The 17,918-nt window shown below is 26.8% G+C and overlaps 1 protein-coding gene across 5 annotated transcripts in view; it reads right to left on the reverse strand.

Annotated features, from left to right (window-relative positions):
* Positions 1-1,416: 1,416 nt before the first annotated feature.
* Positions 1,417-17,918, reverse strand: part of LOC123299082 (protein hu-li tai shao) — an 89,965-nt gene continuing 73,463 nt past the window's right edge. For 2 of the 5 annotated variants that reach the window (XM_044881296.1, XM_044881297.1), the window contains 9 exons: positions 16,542-16,565; positions 15,954-16,070; positions 15,191-15,476; positions 14,802-14,921; positions 13,507-13,578; positions 11,276-11,338; positions 2,788-2,855; positions 2,591-2,719; positions 1,417-1,688 (listed from right to left, as the gene is read on the reverse strand). In XM_044881296.1, coding sequence (XP_044737231.1) covers positions 2,591-2,719; positions 2,788-2,855; positions 11,276-11,338; positions 13,507-13,578; positions 14,802-14,921; positions 15,191-15,476; positions 15,954-16,070; positions 16,542-16,565 — 879 coding nt within the window. In that variant the 3' untranslated portion in view covers positions 1,417-1,688. The remainder of the gene's footprint in view (positions 1,689-2,590; positions 2,720-2,787; positions 2,856-11,275; positions 11,339-13,506; positions 13,579-14,801; positions 14,922-15,190; positions 15,477-15,953; positions 16,071-16,541; positions 16,566-17,918) is intronic. The other 3 variants (XM_044881299.1, XM_044881298.1, XM_044881300.1) reach the window with 3 other exon arrangements.

Consider the following 17,918-nt stretch of genomic DNA (forward strand, 5'->3'; position numbering starts at 1 on the left):
CATTTTAAATTACACCCTATTTATTTTATGTCTTTCAAAATAATCTTCATTTAGAAAAAATTCTCTACAAATTGGTGAAGACTGATTACCAGAAGATTCGTACTGCTTGATATCGCTGGAAATAAAACGCTCCTCTATTTAGCCAGCTTAATCGGAAAATTATCTATATTGGTAAAGTTTTCTCAATGCATAATGTTATGCGAACCTTATTTTTTCGAAAATAAAGCAGAGCTGACAATTGGATTAGCCAGTTAGATTGCATGTTTTGTTTAACACGCTTACTTCCTTAGAGATAAACTTCCTCCTTCTGGAATTATGTTAAATTTTGTCTTTAAGTTTAATACAATGATCCAGCAACGTTTGAAGCTTTCAAAGTCAACAGCTGGGCAAAAATTCGTAAATTAAATCCAAAATTGTATAAAATAGTAACTGAAAAACTCTCTTGGAAAAAACATGCTATCAGAATAACCGAGAAAGCTAATTTCAAAATTAAAGTATAACATTTCTCAGAAAACTATTAATCGTTGAATAAATTAAAATGAAAGTTCTTGTTGGAAACACTGGAACCTTAAAATTCAATGCATTTCTGTTGACTTGGTAAAAGTTTTTAAAATTAGTTAAGAGTAGATTAAACTAAGCTTAATTTCAGCGAATAAGAAATTATTTGTACTTACACAATCGGAGTTATAACTCTATATGATAAATGCGAAGAAAAATGTTTATATCCAAGTTAGGAATTTATAACGGTTAAACTATGATTCAAAACTACTCGCTAAGACTAATAAAATTTGTCTTTGTACACGATTTTAAGACGAAGATATATTGCAATAATGAGAATTGTGTAATCCTTTTTCCTTTTTTTTCGTTACATGTCACTGTCACTAAAAAAATTCCACGTCAAATAAATAAAAATGCCAATTTTTCGAATAATAATAAAATGTGATGTATAAAATTTCGAAATCAAATAAAAATTATTAATAACAATACACATTAAAAAACGAACTTTGAACGAATATACATCATCAACTCTTTCTCTGAGCTTATAATATCTATAAAATTTTAAATATAACATCATTGCTTACTTTTTAGACAGGCTACTCTCAATATAATAATATTATAAATATAAAATTTTGCATAATACACTATAAAAAAAAAAGTTTAGGTATTAAATACCATAAACATATATACAGAGGTACCATGTTCAAAGATACACTCTGTATATATGTTCATTGAATTAAATTTTATATGGACAGTAAAAAATAAAATTGTAAGTTTTGTATTAAAAAGCATATTTAGCTAAAATTCATTTACAAATACATTATATATTAAATATAACTCAAATATTTTTTCTCTTTTCTCTTGTAGTTTGTTTTTTATGTTTTTTTTTTATTTTATTTTATTTATCCTCCACTATTCTCAAATTGCAACATATATATATATATACTTTGTTTTTTTTTTTTTTAAATTGATTCTTCGATAGTTTGTGAAAAACTCGATTAATTAAAATGTTTTTTTTTTTTTTTACGAACAAAACAAATGCAATAATTATTTAACGTGGTTAGAACACCACAACAACAATGAGGCAGCAACGCAACAAATCGAAGAGTGGCTTCTCATCACGCGGGTGGGTGGAGGCGGCTTATAAAATAATCTCTAACTTAGAGTTTATCAATAATGAGGCAGTGTATCTGTAATTAAAAAAAAAAATTTAACTTTGTATAGTAATCATATAATGACGTTTTACCTACAAGTAAATAGCGTAATTGTAGAATATGTGACGATCAAAATGATTAAGAAATTTTTGGATAAGGTGCATCCATAAAGCTACGCTGAACTAGCCTAAAATTAGACATTTTCGGCCTAAACTCGGAAAGTTACTTTTCGTCACCTTTTTGTGTACCCGCCTAGTTTATGTCGCGTAAGTATAATCCCTTTCTTTGACGATTTATGAAAGTTTAATATTTATATATTTAATTAACATTTGTGTTCTTGAATTCTCAAAACGATAGTATATTTTGCTCACTTAAAAAATTTTTGTGAATTTTACTATTTTAATTCCATCCAAGTTTTTGTGTTCTAACTTGAAAAATTATAAAAAATGGAGCAAAGAAATTTTTCTTAGATAGTAATTAGAGCCAAAAAATCACGATAATATATTTTTCATTTGACACTCTTTTCAAATTTGTATGAAATTGTTCCAAAGATCGCTCTTCGTATAGGATTTTGAACGATATCACAGAAACTATGCACTCAATCATTAAATGAATCCGATTTTTGTTTTTGGTTGAATATTTTTCATCGTATCACTCGAAATCTTCTGTGAAGAGCTCTAATTTGTTGAGCTTGACACATGTATAAAATTTTAGTGCTTAGATAATTAATAGCTTAGCTATCCTATGTTAATTGGTCGCCAGGATCTATCTGACATAAAACGTCATTTTGGAACAACTGAATGCTCAGCCTACAGATATATGTAACATATTTCATATTTTCGTTTGTCGTATCTTTAATTTTTCGTCATTTGCATAAAAGAAATTACTTTCACAATTGTTATGTAGTAAAATAGGGCGATTTTTTTAAAAATACATACCTATGCTTCAACTACCTTCTTTTTTTCTTTTTTCTTTTTAAGGAAAGAAGGAGTTCTTAATCCCTTCTTCTTCTTCTTATCCTTCTTCGGAGAATCTTCAGACACTGATAAATCTTTTGTAGGTGAACCCTAATAAAACAAATTTCCAATTAATAACTAAACTCATATAGAAATAAATTTTATTTTAGTAGACTTACTTCTTTACTACTCTGTGAGAAAGTACTCATGTGGGCATCGGAATGGTCACCATTTACGGTATTCTCGCCTAAAACATCAAAAACAAGAGAATTTAGTTACTAAGTTAATAACTAAAAATATACTTGCTACTTATTATTAGTATTACCACTCAATTTTATTATTTTGGGGTTAATATTTCATGCAGCGATATAACGTATGAGAATTAATATTTTTAAAAAGGTAAAATAATAAAAGAAAAGTAAAGAAAAATAAATACCATTTAAAATAAAGTTAACTTAATTCTTCATAGGATTATTTCAATTTCAAGATCTTCTAACTTCATTCCGAAATATTTTCTAGCTAATATTTTACCAAAGCTTATAAAAAATGACGTAGCATAAAAAAAAAATTGACATTTTTATGCAAAATACAGTTTTCGAGTTCTGAACCTAATTTCTTCGTAAGTTTGAATTTGATTCTGGAAAACAACTATTTTAACCTTCAGAGTTTAAAGATTGATATCGAATCGAGCTCTTTTGCATAATATTTAAAACTAGCTTCGGCAAACAGACAAATAATTTATTTTAAACTAAACTTAGAGATACATTTTTATTAAGACCTACGTCTTTACGTCCGACAAATTGCTTTCCATTTTTCCAAAAGAGGAGTTGTTTTCCAGAATTAAAAAATTAAGAATTGCTATATTATTGTTTTGAAAAGTATATATATTTCTATTCACGTATCGTTGATTTCTCGATTATTGCATATACTCCCCGATTTCTCATAAAATTGATAAGGGCAACTAGTGTATAAAATGTATATACTTTCCCACAAAACCTATAGAAATATAAACTGCTCAGTAATTTTTAGATCACTGTTATTTTTATATCATTAAAATTTGATAAACATACATTAGTACAAAACAAGAATTACTACGCTCACTAAGACTAAACAATTGAGTAATAGTTTAATTCATAATTATTGTTAATTAAAATCCAATAAGGAACCTTATCAGAAGTAGATGGTAAGGTTTCCTAATAAAAGCAAACTAATTTTCAATAATTGATTAAATTGACTCAAATTGTTGAACCTAAGTAAATGTAGTAACTTCATTATAAAAACTTTTTAAACTTTTATTGAAAAAAAAATTAAGAAAGCAATACAACAAGAATGTAGCATGATCATGCGTACAAAACAAAATGAATGATTCTGTTGAAGAGTTACATATTTTGAAAATTACATGCCATTCACATTAAAGAAATTTGATTTTCGCAAATATAATCAAAAATAAAACGATATATTCACAATTTAAATTATTATTTCAAAATACAATAAATATTGCTCCTATTTCCAATAAGATAAAGAAAATTATTTCTAATTTTTTTAAGTTTTTTCTATCTATAATTCGAATAAATAAATAATATTCAAGTAAAAAAAATTAATGCTTAGACGATTAAGTGGGAAGATACTTAAGTGCTTATAGAAAATATATTTAACATATATTTTTATGTTAACTTACCTCCTTAACTAACTTACATCTACATTTAATTCTAAACAATTCTAAGTGCATATGAAAGAGTAAATTAAGCAATCTATAAAAATTCTAATAAATTTCTTGTCTATAATAATTCTAATAATGCAGTCTTTGTGAATCATAAAAAATGAATTTTCTAATTTTTTGTGTATAAAACACTACATTCTACGCGAATTAGGTTCATAGCCTGATCTACAGGCTAAATAAATTTCTAGATGGTGTATTTTTCAAATTGTGTAAAAACATCACCCTTCACCAATACTTGAATCACCATAAATCATAAAATAATATGTTTATGCTAAGACTAGAGATATTTAATACGAATAATTAATTATTGTGCTTTGGATATTAAATCGATGAAATAAAAACGTCGTATTATTTATTGCCCAGAAACTTTTTAGAAAGAATTTAGTTCAATGTTTTTTCTATTTAAAACTTGTGTTATGAAATTTTTCCTAAATAATCAATTTTATTTAATCAATATTCATTTTTATATTTACAATTTTTTTTTTAATGTTCTTGGAAATAAAATTTTAAAAATATCTACTATAGATATTAAAAATTAAAGATAATTCCAGTATTTAAAAATATCTACTTCGATTAAAATATTAAATTTCGTATTTTTATTCACTTTAATTACACTTTTATAGCAAAATGCTCATCACTTTCAATCAAAAATATTATTTAACCGTGATTCTTTCTTTTTTTTTTTTAATTAATATTAACTTTAATTTGATTATTTTTTTAATTAAATGTAAAAGATGTAAAATAAAGGTTACAAAATTCCACATTTGCCTCAATATTTCTGTGTTGATAATTGATGGCTTTAAAAAAAATAATAATCAAAATTCAACAAAACGAATTATTTCATCGACCTAGCCTGGCAAATAATTGTAATATAAACACTTAAGTACACTAAAATTATTAGAATCACATACGAAAATCGCAAACTTAAATCACTTTCAATTAAGGTCAACAAATACTGCCACAGCTTTCAGTAAAATCTATATTTGATATATGAATTGCTTCATTTACACACGAATTTAAAATATTTTTTATAAAAATTTCATGTTTATTGATTTTCTCTTCAATTATTGAAGATAACTCAAAATTTGGAAATAAAGTCGAATTCATATCTGCGTGATAAGCTTTTGGGGGTTGGAAATTGAGATTGGAAATCTTTTGAGATTTTGTTTTCAAATTTTTTGGTGGAGTTAATGGAAAACTATGGCGACGTCTTGAAGATGATGTATTTAAATTAAACCAATATTTCGAACTACCATTTTTTCGTTCTGATACATTAAAAATTGATATTTTTGAATCATCTTCATTTATTTTCTGATTAGGGACTATTGTTTTATCCTGAATTGTTTCAGCTTTACTCAAATGTATTTGTTCTTCACCTAACTCGTGAGTCTTATCGTTGCTTTTAAGTACATCGACTACAGTTTTTAATGTTTCGTTCACAAACATTTCAATTTGCTCATAAATATTAATAAAAGACGGATCAATATATTGAGTAAAATATTTTATTATTAATTCGCGTTTTAACGGATTTGTATATAAAAATTCAAATTTAATACATAAATTAAGCATTATACGTTTTTGTATTAAATGAAATTTCATTTCATTAAATTTACCAAAATATTCGGTGTATAAACGTGTTAACGATTGTAATAGATCCAAATATCCCGGTGCTTGAAAAATATTATCACTTTTAATATTTTTGGTATTATTGTAATCATCGATATGATTATAAATGAAGTTATAAATAAAATTACAAATATTATTTTCGATAATGGTCATATGACGAACATCTTCAGGTGTTAACAAATATTCGGTTTCTTCTAATTGATATCCACGTTTTGAACCATATACAGACCTAGATAAATTATTTAATACATCGTGAACAACTTGACGATCATTTAATAATTTATAAACGCCTTCTAATAAATCGTCGAATATTTGTAAAACTATTTTTTGTGCAACATTAACTTCGGAATCCTTCGGTTCAATTTTTGTTTTTTCTAAATTTAACTTTGAATTTATTTCAAAATTATTAGTATCCGATTGAAGGCAAATATTTATCACCCCATCAACAAATTGTCTTTGAGAGCCTTCACCAATTTGAATTTTTGAATTATATAGTTTAAAAATAATATCTTCAATTGTATTATTATCATAATGAATTGTGATATCTAAATAAGAACTTTTTAATAAATATGGTGAATCTAAATTGAATTTTTTAAATATAAACCCAATCAAAACTTTCAAAATATTATAGATTTGCCCATTATTTGTATTATTGAAACATACTAATTTATTTTCTCGATTGTTACTCTCAACATCGGCGACATGTTTTAATATAATTTTTAATAAACTTGTAAAATCAAGCATAAAATAGTCATTGCGAATGGACAAGCTTAAATTTTTAAATGAATTCGAATTTTGTAACATTTCAAAAATTTCCTGTAAATTTGTATGGTATATATGAGCTATATTTTTTGGCGAATGAGTGAATTTAGTAACTCTATTGTCATGATTGATTTGCAGCTCTGAATGATCAATAGAAGCTGCATTTTTATGATCAAAACAACAATCATCAAAAACTAATTTATAAAAATTTTTATTGCTATCAATTAAATTACGATTCAAACAAGATGTTTTAACATTTTTTAAATATTTAAAATTTTCATTTTTGTAAAAATAATTTCCATTATTTTCGATGTCAAAATATTTCATCTCATCTTTAGATTTGATTGATTTAGAATAATCATCGTCCATTGGATGGAAAATTTCATTATAAAATTTTACGGTACAATCTAAATCCATAATATTATTTTCATCTATCATTGAGGTAGTTGTTGTTAAGTAATGACGCAAATCTGCTTTAAAAATATTATCAAATGTTTGGAAATCAATTTTTCGATATTTTAATAGTATTGATGTTTGATTGAAATAAATCGGTATAATATCGTTTACATTCGATTTTAAACCGTCATAAGTTTTAAAATAATTCCTTGAGTATTGTAACAACGAATTCATTTCGTTATCATTAAAATCTTCATCGTTGTCTCTTTTGTGAAAATTTTTATAAGTATGACTTACTGATTGAAAATTAATTTTTGAATATTTCAGAGGAGTTTTATTTCCATTAAAATCTACGATAACTGCATCATCATCATTTGAATAAACGAGATTTATATTACCAATCGTATCAAGTGATTTGTTTGCATCCTTAATAGTTACATCTTGGACCTTATTGTTAGAAATTTCGAAACTTGAAAAGTTATTAAAATTGAAATTATTCTCTTTATTTTCGATCTGATTAATAATTTCGGAATTTGACCATACAATCTCAGAAACATTTGAAATATTATTTAAATTGAAATTGTTATCGTTATTTTTCTTGATCAATTTATTTCTACTATTTTCGTTGTTCGATAATATGATTTCAGAAACATTTGAAATGTTATCAAAATTCAAATAATCCTCATTAAATTGACTAGTTTTAACAAAAGTGTTATTTATATTATATTTTTGTTTGTTATTATCGTTAAAATCAAATTTTTTATTTTCAAAATTCGGTAATAAAATTCCAGAAACATTTGAAACATCATAATTTAAATGACTCTCTTCGCATAGAAATGTTTTCGGACTTTCGGTGTTTTTATGATTTAAATAATATATATTTATATCATCGGATTCAGATGTTGTGTAATCTGTCTCTGAATCTAAATCAAGATGCAAGATATCATTTTGACTTTCATTATGATTCAAATGCAATATATTTATATCAGCTGATTCGGATGTTGTACAGCAATCTGAATCTGAATCAAGATGCAAAATATAATTTTCTTTCATATCGGATCTTTTGTAATCGTTAAATTTGTGACAATCTGGATCTACTTGAAATGTAGATAATCCATCAGAGTCTTTTTTATTTTCATCTAGTAAAAAAACAATTGTATCCTCGATTATAGTTTCATATTGTGTTTCAGTGTCGAAGACTTCTGACATAGCTCCATCAGCATTAAATTCGATGTGAACATCTTCTTCCGAAGTTCCAGAATTTAAATCAGTTTGTAAGTTATTTCTCAAAACATTTGAAGCAAATTCAATGTTACCGTCATTATTAATGCATTCAGTATTCGAATTGACTTCAATTTCAACAATTTCTTGTGAAATCGCAGCACTTGAAACGCTGTCGGTATTAACGTCATTGTAAAAAACATCTAATGAAATAGGAGTATTTGAAGTACAATCAGTATTAGATTCAAAACCAACAATTTCTGGTAAAATTGCATCATTTGAGACCCAATCGGTATAAGATTCTTTGTGTGAGATTTCTATTAAAATTTCAGCATTTGAAGTAAGGTTAGTGTTTGGCTCAATATCATCAATTTCTTGGGAAAGCATATTATTTGCCCTATCGGTGCTAGATTTATTGCCAACGATTTTGAGTGAAATCTCATCACCTAAAGCCCTAACAGTATAGTCAGTGTTAAGTTCATTATCAAAGATTTCTAGTGAAATCTCAGCTAGGGCTCCTACTAATGAAAAATCCCAATTTGTAGTCTGATCAATATTAGTTTCAATATCAACGACTTCTTGTGAAGTCGGAATATTTGAAGGCTTTTTAGTATTAAGCTCATTATCAACGACTTCTGGTGAAATTTCAGCATTTATTCCAGAATCCGTGGTATGTTCGATATCAACGACTTGAGTCGAGTCCTTATCATTTGAAGTACAACCAATATTAGGCTCAGAATCAATACCTTCTTGTGAAATAAGATTAGGTTGCTCAATAAGAATAAATGAATCCTGTAGTGACACATCCAATGTTTCTTTCGCTTCGAGTATAACATTTTTAAAAGTGTCATAATCTATGCTTAAATTTGTTGCCTTTTCTGTCATCTCATCAGCTGAATTGATCATTTCTTTCACAATATCAGAGGATTCACTATTACTTTCCTCTTCAATCGTAAATAGTGAAGGATGATTAATATCCAACTGATTTGCTGCTTCAGAAATTTGAGGTTTCTTCGTTGCGGTTGAATTTACTCGAAGAAAATTATCATTAGAGGATGTGGAAATAAAATCTTCACGTGGAATATCATCATCAAAACGACAATACATTCCACTTTCAATAATTTTTTCATCAGCTAAGCCTTCATTAACAATAGAATCCATTTCATATTCGATAAGAAATTTTGATTGAATATTTTCGCTATATTGGTTTAATTCCAACATCACTTTATCATAAACAGAGACAAAATAATCATTATTAGTATCCGAATCGGATGGAGTGTCACTCTCAATATTGAAAGGAGTACAAGCTGTGGCAACATATGGTTTACGACCTTTATTCACATCTGGTAATTCGATAAATGTGGTCTGTTCAACGGTATCGTCTGAACTAAAACTAAGTACAGTGGTGGAATTTAACGTTTCAGTAGTATCAAAAGGCATAAATGTTTCACTTGAACTTGAACTCATTTGTGTGCCAACATCAGAAGTTGGTACTTTAGAAAATATTCTATTCATTTGTGTACAAGCATCATTTTTATGAAAAATATTTGTTAAATTTTTATTAATAGGTTTGTTATCATTTGCATTAATTGTTATAAGCTTTGGACGCATGCGTGGTGCTGTATAAGTATGATGAGCTATATGAAAGTGCACAGGGTTTGGTATGAGATATGAGCTTGGTCGTGTTAATCCAATGGTTCTGTAGGTATTACTTGAGGTAGCTGATTCATCATCGCTACTTTGCCGCACATACCCACAAGCTGTAAGTAATAGCATACTGAAAATCACATTCAATAAAACAAGGAAACAACACAAGATTAGAAATAAACGTTTATAGAGTTTAAAAGAATATTATTCTGTTAAAAGTTAATTTTGTTTAAAGATTAAGTGTGAAAAATGAAAGCCAAGAAAGTTGATGATGTATAAACGCCTATTTATAACCTCCAAAATTAAATGATTTGTTGTAAAAGTTCTTGATGTTTTAAACGAAAAAAAATTAAGAATTGAATATTTTCTGTCGGATTTTTATCATATTAAAATTGTCCCAAAAAAGAAATAAAATTTGCCCAAAGGTTCCGATTAGTATTCTAATTTAAGCCCACTCTCTCTAAAATTTATTCATTAAAATATTAAACCATTGTTGTTGGTTTATGCATACATTATAAACAAAATTCGAAGGAAATTCATTATTCAATAATTTCAACCAGGATGGTTTGGTTAGTCATTTAGTAATCTCGATTTTTGATCAGTAAAGAAAAGTCGTTGACTGATAGGGTACATTTTAAGCAAGATAATTAAAAACGGAGCATTCAATTTACGAAATTTTTTTTAAAAATAATTCTCACTGGGAGTTTTTAAATGCTCGATGCTTTTTTAAACAGAATGTATTTGAAATTAATTTTAATAAAGTACGATTAATCCACAACCTTTTAATTTAATTTAATAATAAAAACAAAAACAAATAATATTCAAATTTCTTATTTTAACTATTCAACAGAAATGAGTTTTTCTTTACGACTACATTGCTAAACATAATGTACAATACATGAACTTTTACAACAATAAAAAATAAAAAATATATAATTTGTAAAATCTGTAAAGAAAATTTGGTGCAAACAACATAAATTATATGAAAACCAAATGTAGTTCTACTACACCACAGGGAATATTGGATAAATCCACATACCTTTTCCCCTCAGTTTTTTATAAGGTTCAGCGATCCATGATAGTTTTAAGTCATTGAGAGCATCTTCAGTAGTTTGCTCTGTTAGATGAAAGAAAGCAATCACATGCACATCATGCAAAATAAACCAATATTCAAAAAATGTTAAGGGGTAATGCATACAAGTATTTTTCATCAATAAATAAAAAATCTAATGTCTCGTATGCATTATTTAAATAATGAAATTAAAGCGCAAAATATAAAACAAAATAAATTTTACCTTTAGGTGGTAGGCGTGCATTATTTTTCCGTTCCATGGACAAAAATGTTGATACATCCGATTCTAAACATGCAGAGTAATAAACATGCATAATAATAAAATTTATAAAATTATAAATCTAAAAATAAATCAAATATGGATAATATTTTATTGGGGCACATCAGGATCGAATTACGTGTTTCTAGGGACACATTCCTTCATCGTCCACTTTAGATTCTATCCATTACGTGCAGAACCGAATTTAGCGCAGCACGCGGAAATATTTATAAGTTTTATAATTAATATGAGAGTTTTCGTACAATTATTTCATCATTTATGTCATAATATCTCATATTTTTAAATAAATAGTATTGATATTTTAAAAATAGTATTGATATTTTAAAAATATAATATTTTTACATAAAAGATGTAAAAGCTCATAGTAATAATATAAAAATTCGTAGCGCAGGAGCTGCTTTAGCTAAGCAAATTCTCTCAGAAATTGAAAAAAAAAACACATTTTTCTAAAAATCGAATATTGAATTTTTTAATTTTAAACATTATATTGAAATGTTATAAATGAGATTATTATTATATAATTATAATGTTATGATTTTTTCTTTGTGTATCAGATAGCCGCGCTTGTTATGCCGCTAATATACTACTACTAGTACCGAGTTCGAATCCAGCAGCAATCACAAATTAAAAAAAAAAAAATTTATTATCATATGTAACTCAATTGAATTGTTATGTATCTATTTAATTTTTGTCATGTTGAAATTTTCTTATTTTATTTTTTAATAACTCTGTATCGTTTTAAATAATTGAAATTCTTATTTTCGCGACGTTGCGAGCTCCTGTACTATGAGCTACGGCCTAAATCTGACTCTTTTTCTTGATCCATAGGAATTTAAAAGATTCAAACATAAGTTTGAAAACTCCTTGAAGTTGACAATAAAAGGTTTTGTTTTAAATTAATTATTATCTTTTAATCGTTTAAATGTCTTTAAGAAATTATGTGCTAAAAGAAGGATTGTGTTTCTAAAAAATAGAAGAGTCAAATATTCATACATAAAACTACTGCAATCCAGTAAAAGGTTTTCGGTAATCATGCAGATACATGAAGGAATCCATGATAATTCGGGGAAAGTTGAAAATCTCTTTACATGAAAGATGGAAACAAATATAAAAGACATAGATAGATCAGTTTCAAATAAATAATAACAAATTTAACACTAACAAATATCTACTGATTAGAAAGTTATTTCATTATATATGTAAATTTTATCCCTGAAATAAATATCTTTTGAAATGACATCAGTAAATATTTTAACTAATTAAAAAATAAAATAGATGAATATGAAGGCTAATCAAAACAGGCGGTCACTATCTTGATATTTCTATTCTCTATTGATGAGAATTTTGGTTTGGTTTTGATATGACCACTTACCATTATGCCATCATTTTCGGTTATATTTTACTAGGGAAATGGGAAGATAAAATAAACAAACTTTATACTTATAGTAACTACTCTAATTTAATTATAATTGTTTCCTTGAAAGTGTTCGAAAATTGGCCAATATTAACATTCCCCCGTAAATATCGACTATCATAAAATTATTTTTTCACCAAATTATCATTGACTACGACTCATGCGCTCTTAAATTGTTTGGATTTATTCAAACAACAATTCTAATCAATAACGATTATTTTCTGCAATCGAAAATTTGATCTGGTAGCATATTGAAACGCCAATAATAAAGAATATAAATCTTACGATTTATTTTAGAGCAACATGGAGCTATTAAACAATAGGTAATCGGGAAAAAATTATAATCGTTTTCGAGGTAATCGGAAGTTAAACATAGCGCATGGATCGTAGGTCATAGATATCTTTTCGGGCTAGAAAACAGCTACAATAATCATTGACATTTACTGGTTCATGTATAATTACCACATTTCGAACTGTCACGATAAGATTGATAATTATTTTTACTTATAGAATGTACAATCATTGTACCAAAAGAAAAACAATACACACTTAAAAGCCATTGCGTAAATTTAGTTTCAAATTTTTGCTACTGGGTAAACTACAAAAATACAAGAAGCATTTATTTAACACATAAATATAGGATGCCATAATATTGTATGGATTTATTTATTCACAAGGATTGTACAATCTAAGGGTCAGCTAGTTTGATAATTCTATCTTAATTACTATACAAATATTTACAGGATTGACTAGCACTTACCATCACTAAGCACCACTTCAGGTTGGCTAGGGCGAGGGGCAGTTTTAGTTTCTATTCGTAGCACACGTGGTTCTACAAATACAATAGCATATTTTCTAATATATGTTTTTAAATTGTTAGTCGAGGAATAATAAGAATAAACTGTTTGTTAATTAATAACTTTAATGAAATACTGGAAATAGATTTTTCGTAAAAATGCTTTTAAAATTTACGGTATTTTTTATCAATTTGGGCCTCTAACATTCAACTTAAGAATTTAAATGCCGTAATAAAAATTATTTGTTTACTCAAAACATGTACAATCATTTTGCGATTTTTTATTAGATCTTATCAAAACTCATCTGTTTTCTTGATCTTATTCAAATATCATCTGTTTTCCAAGAAAACAAGCAAACAGTCAGAATGCCCCTTCTTTGATTAAATTCACTTTATTAAAAAAGAATTTTTGGATATAAAAATATCTAGATATATCTATATTCTACGCGCAAGTGCAAATCTGGACACTTATTACATATACAAAGATTTTGTCATACTTCGTATATGATAAACATTAGCATACTAAATATATATACAATTTGTAAACCATATCGTTAGCTATTTATATTATATAAAGTAAGAAGAGTTCTTACGGATGTCCTTATGTATAAGATAAAGAGTGATTGAATATGTATATACATGAACCCAGCCGGCCAGAATCACTTGAAGCTTGATACATACAATACCAATCACACACAGTAACACATAACCATTACACACAGTAAACATTCCCTCTTTGTTTTATACATAAGAACGTCCATAAAAACTCTTCTTACTTCACATATTTTATATGGCTAAAGAGATCTTACAATCAGTATATACAAATTATTATACTATAGTTTATAAATAATGTATAAAGCCGATTAACTAACTACTCAAAGACGAATAACCTAAGTTTTACGTCTATTTAAAAAAAGATAACGGATTGATATCTCCAGGGTGTTAAGTGAAGCTTAGTACGACCCCACTACATAATTATAATTGATATATCTCCTTGAAGTGTAGGATGAAAGAATTATATTTCACTGTGGGATGTAGGAGTGAATCGATTGATTTGATTTTAAAGAGACAGGTTATTTTAAATTTTTTCTGTTCATACTTATGACTATGAACTTATAATTTTAACTACTCCGGTATACTCCGGTATATTCAAATTATTTCCAGTGTTTTCAAATTATTACATCAAATTTTTCACTATCCAACATAAGGATTTAAAGAATTTAAAAGGAAAGGAGAAGCATATTATAAATCATACATACCGTCCCTGCTTTCTTCTTCAGTTTCACTAGCGCCAGAAAGTGGAGATCGAACAGCATTAACATTTGTTTGATTAGTATTAAATGAAGACAAGGGTTCTGATTCGCTTAAATCCGTATCATCTATTTAAAAAAGAAAAAATACAAAGTTTACACTAAACATTTTTGCATCGAGTGCCAAAGTTCTTAAAAGTCTATTATGGATGCAATCTTCCCAATGTTTTCACATTAAATTGTTATGAAATAAAAGTCACAACCACCAAGATTTTATTTTCGGATTAAAAAATCGCATTGAAATCGATCCATCGGTATGACAAATACGCGATATCACAGACTAACAGACGCTTAAAACTCAATACATTCCTTTCTATTTTACTGATTAAAATACTTACATTCGCCTCTAGCTTTCCTTTCAACAACTTTTTTGTATTCATCTAATTCTTCATCAGTAACAGCATCAAATGGATTCTTAGCGTAGGGTGTTTTATATACCATTGCATTATGTTGGTATCCACGTTGTATGATACCTTTAGAAGCAGCACCAACCAATACAACATGATCACCTGTTTGTGTAACAGTTGCATCTTGCATTTTCTTAGCTTCCTCCCATGATACACCTTCTAATATATGTGATTGAGGTCCCGCCGAAATTTTATCTGCTCTTCGGTAATCTTTTATCTATATACATTATTTTATATTTTATTTTAAAATCATTAAGATTAAATTTCCCCGAAAATAATATTTTACTTTCTCTTCAAAATGACAAAATATTTACTTTGTGTCTAATTATTTTACGCCCTATATATTATTTATGATATATAAACCAACAAGTTAGTTTTTATCGTTATAGTAAAACGTTAAAGATGGAATAAATGAAGCAACCTGTGACGATCCGATACGATCTTTGTGAAATTCAAGTATTCTTTGCTAGAGTTCCTTTTTAATTTCTTTTATAATATTTTAATTCATCGTATCCTATTACTGTAAAGTATCCTCGAAATTCAACGATCATTTTCAAATTGATTCCCCCAAGACAGATCGTTTTACATAGGTCTCATTTGCTTTTATTATTTTATCATTTTGGCAGGAGTTAATTCCTTTGTATCTTTTCCGTCATCTTATTTTTCCCTATTAAAAATAATAAACTGAACTTACCTGTTGTTGAAGTTGTTTAAACTCTTTGGGATTTGTGTTCTTGGGTACAAATTGAAGGGCTCCATCAATTTTCATGGCAGTACCTGTCGAGTGAGTTGGAGATCCATCAGCTACCCACTGCGGAAAGACAAAACCAGCACATATTAGTGACGGCATCCAATATTTTTAATTGATTAATAATATTTTTTTGAAAATTAATAATTAGAAATTTGTTTTGATTAATTATTTAATAAAATATGTGCCTGCTTTTTTAAATTAAACATTAATTTTTAAAAATTTACATTAAAGTGCTGGTTTTGTCTTAAGGCACAGTAACAAGGATCAATTTTACAATGTCACAGAAAAAAAACAGGCACACACTTGAATTTAACAACTAATAAAGAATTCATTTTCGTCTAATTTTTTTGGCAATGGTGGAGTAAATTGATATCATGCTGTCTTATTTTTTTTGCATTCCGAGAAATTTTATAGAAGAATCGAAATTAGTTAAAAAAGAAAAATAAAAATAAACAAAAAAAAACTTAGACCAAATCCATTAGGAACAGGTTACGACAATAACTGGCCTATAGATGTGGACTAGAAAATTACCTCATCATTGTTCGAATCCACCCACTAAAAATAATAAAATAACATACAAAATATTTGTAGATTGGCTTTAGGTCTTTCAAAAATAATGAATTAATTCTTATTAATAAGTGTATATAGGACACTGACAGCTTTATTATTTTTGTTTATTAAAATTTTACATATTAATAATTAAACGAAAAAGTTTGTGTTTAAATAAACAAATAGCGTGTATATTATTTATTTATAAATGCAATTCAATTAGCAGCAATTTAAATTTTTTGCTCTATAAATAATAAATTTTACGTAAAATATTTTTTTTTATTAAATTAGATATTAGTACACATGATTTTGGAAAGTAAACATTTTCTTAACAAATATATTTACGAATGTTTTTTTGGCATTTTAAAATTTAATTAAATCGGCACATAAAAGACTAGATAAATATTTATGTAATATACTTCCGTGTAATTTGTTTAATTCAAATCTATCACATTTAATTAATTTTTTAAGGTGGAGTAATTTCTTAATTTATTATTGTTTTAAAATGGACTTAATTGAGGTATTTAAACATATAACTATTTCATATTTTCACTCTGATCAAATATGGTTACAAAAGACAAATGATTTCAAATAAATTAAAGTGCCGCATATTGATAAACAAGCAACCAGTAGGTTTGTGCACAAACATTACAAGAATGTAATACATATTGTCTATACGACTTGCGAAAAGACAAGAGCTACATATTTAGCACTTAATCAGGTTTATATACACTTTTCTGGTCATATTGGCATTAAATATACCTTCAAATAATCTTTAACATGAACAGACAGACATAATTAATAAATCGATTTACAAATATTATTCTCAATCGCAATACTTGTTAAGGGACATCGTTACCAATAATATGGGTTGAAATCCTTGTCAATCAATTTTTATGATAATGCATTTATTGTTTAAAATGCCTTGAATTAAGCACTGTCTTGATAAGCACTATGTCTTGATACTCCCAGTTGCAGTGATCGAAACAATTAAAGTAACTGTGCCAGATTTTATTTTAAACAAATTAATCACATATATTACTCAAAGCTTTGTTAATTAATTCTTATATGGCGATTTATAAATATTTTATTAGATACTAAAATAAAACATTTATTAAAAATAAAATTTCTAGTTATTTAAAAACTTAGAAACAATATAATAGATACGTATTTAAATTTGTGCAATATATAATTTTCTTAAATTATTCTTAATTTAATAAAATTAAAATTATTATAATAATTTTAAAAAATAGACTTAATATATCACAGTAATGCCCCGATTCTCAATCGAATTTCGATTTGTTAGGCCTAGGCTTGATTGGAGGTGATCAAGCTGTGATACTAGCCTCTTTTTACTCT

This window comes from Chrysoperla carnea, chromosome 4 (assembly GCF_905475395.1).
Source record: "Chrysoperla carnea chromosome 4, inChrCarn1.1, whole genome shotgun sequence".
In the NCBI taxonomy this organism is placed as follows: Eukaryota; Metazoa; Arthropoda; class Insecta; order Neuroptera; family Chrysopidae; genus Chrysoperla; species Chrysoperla carnea.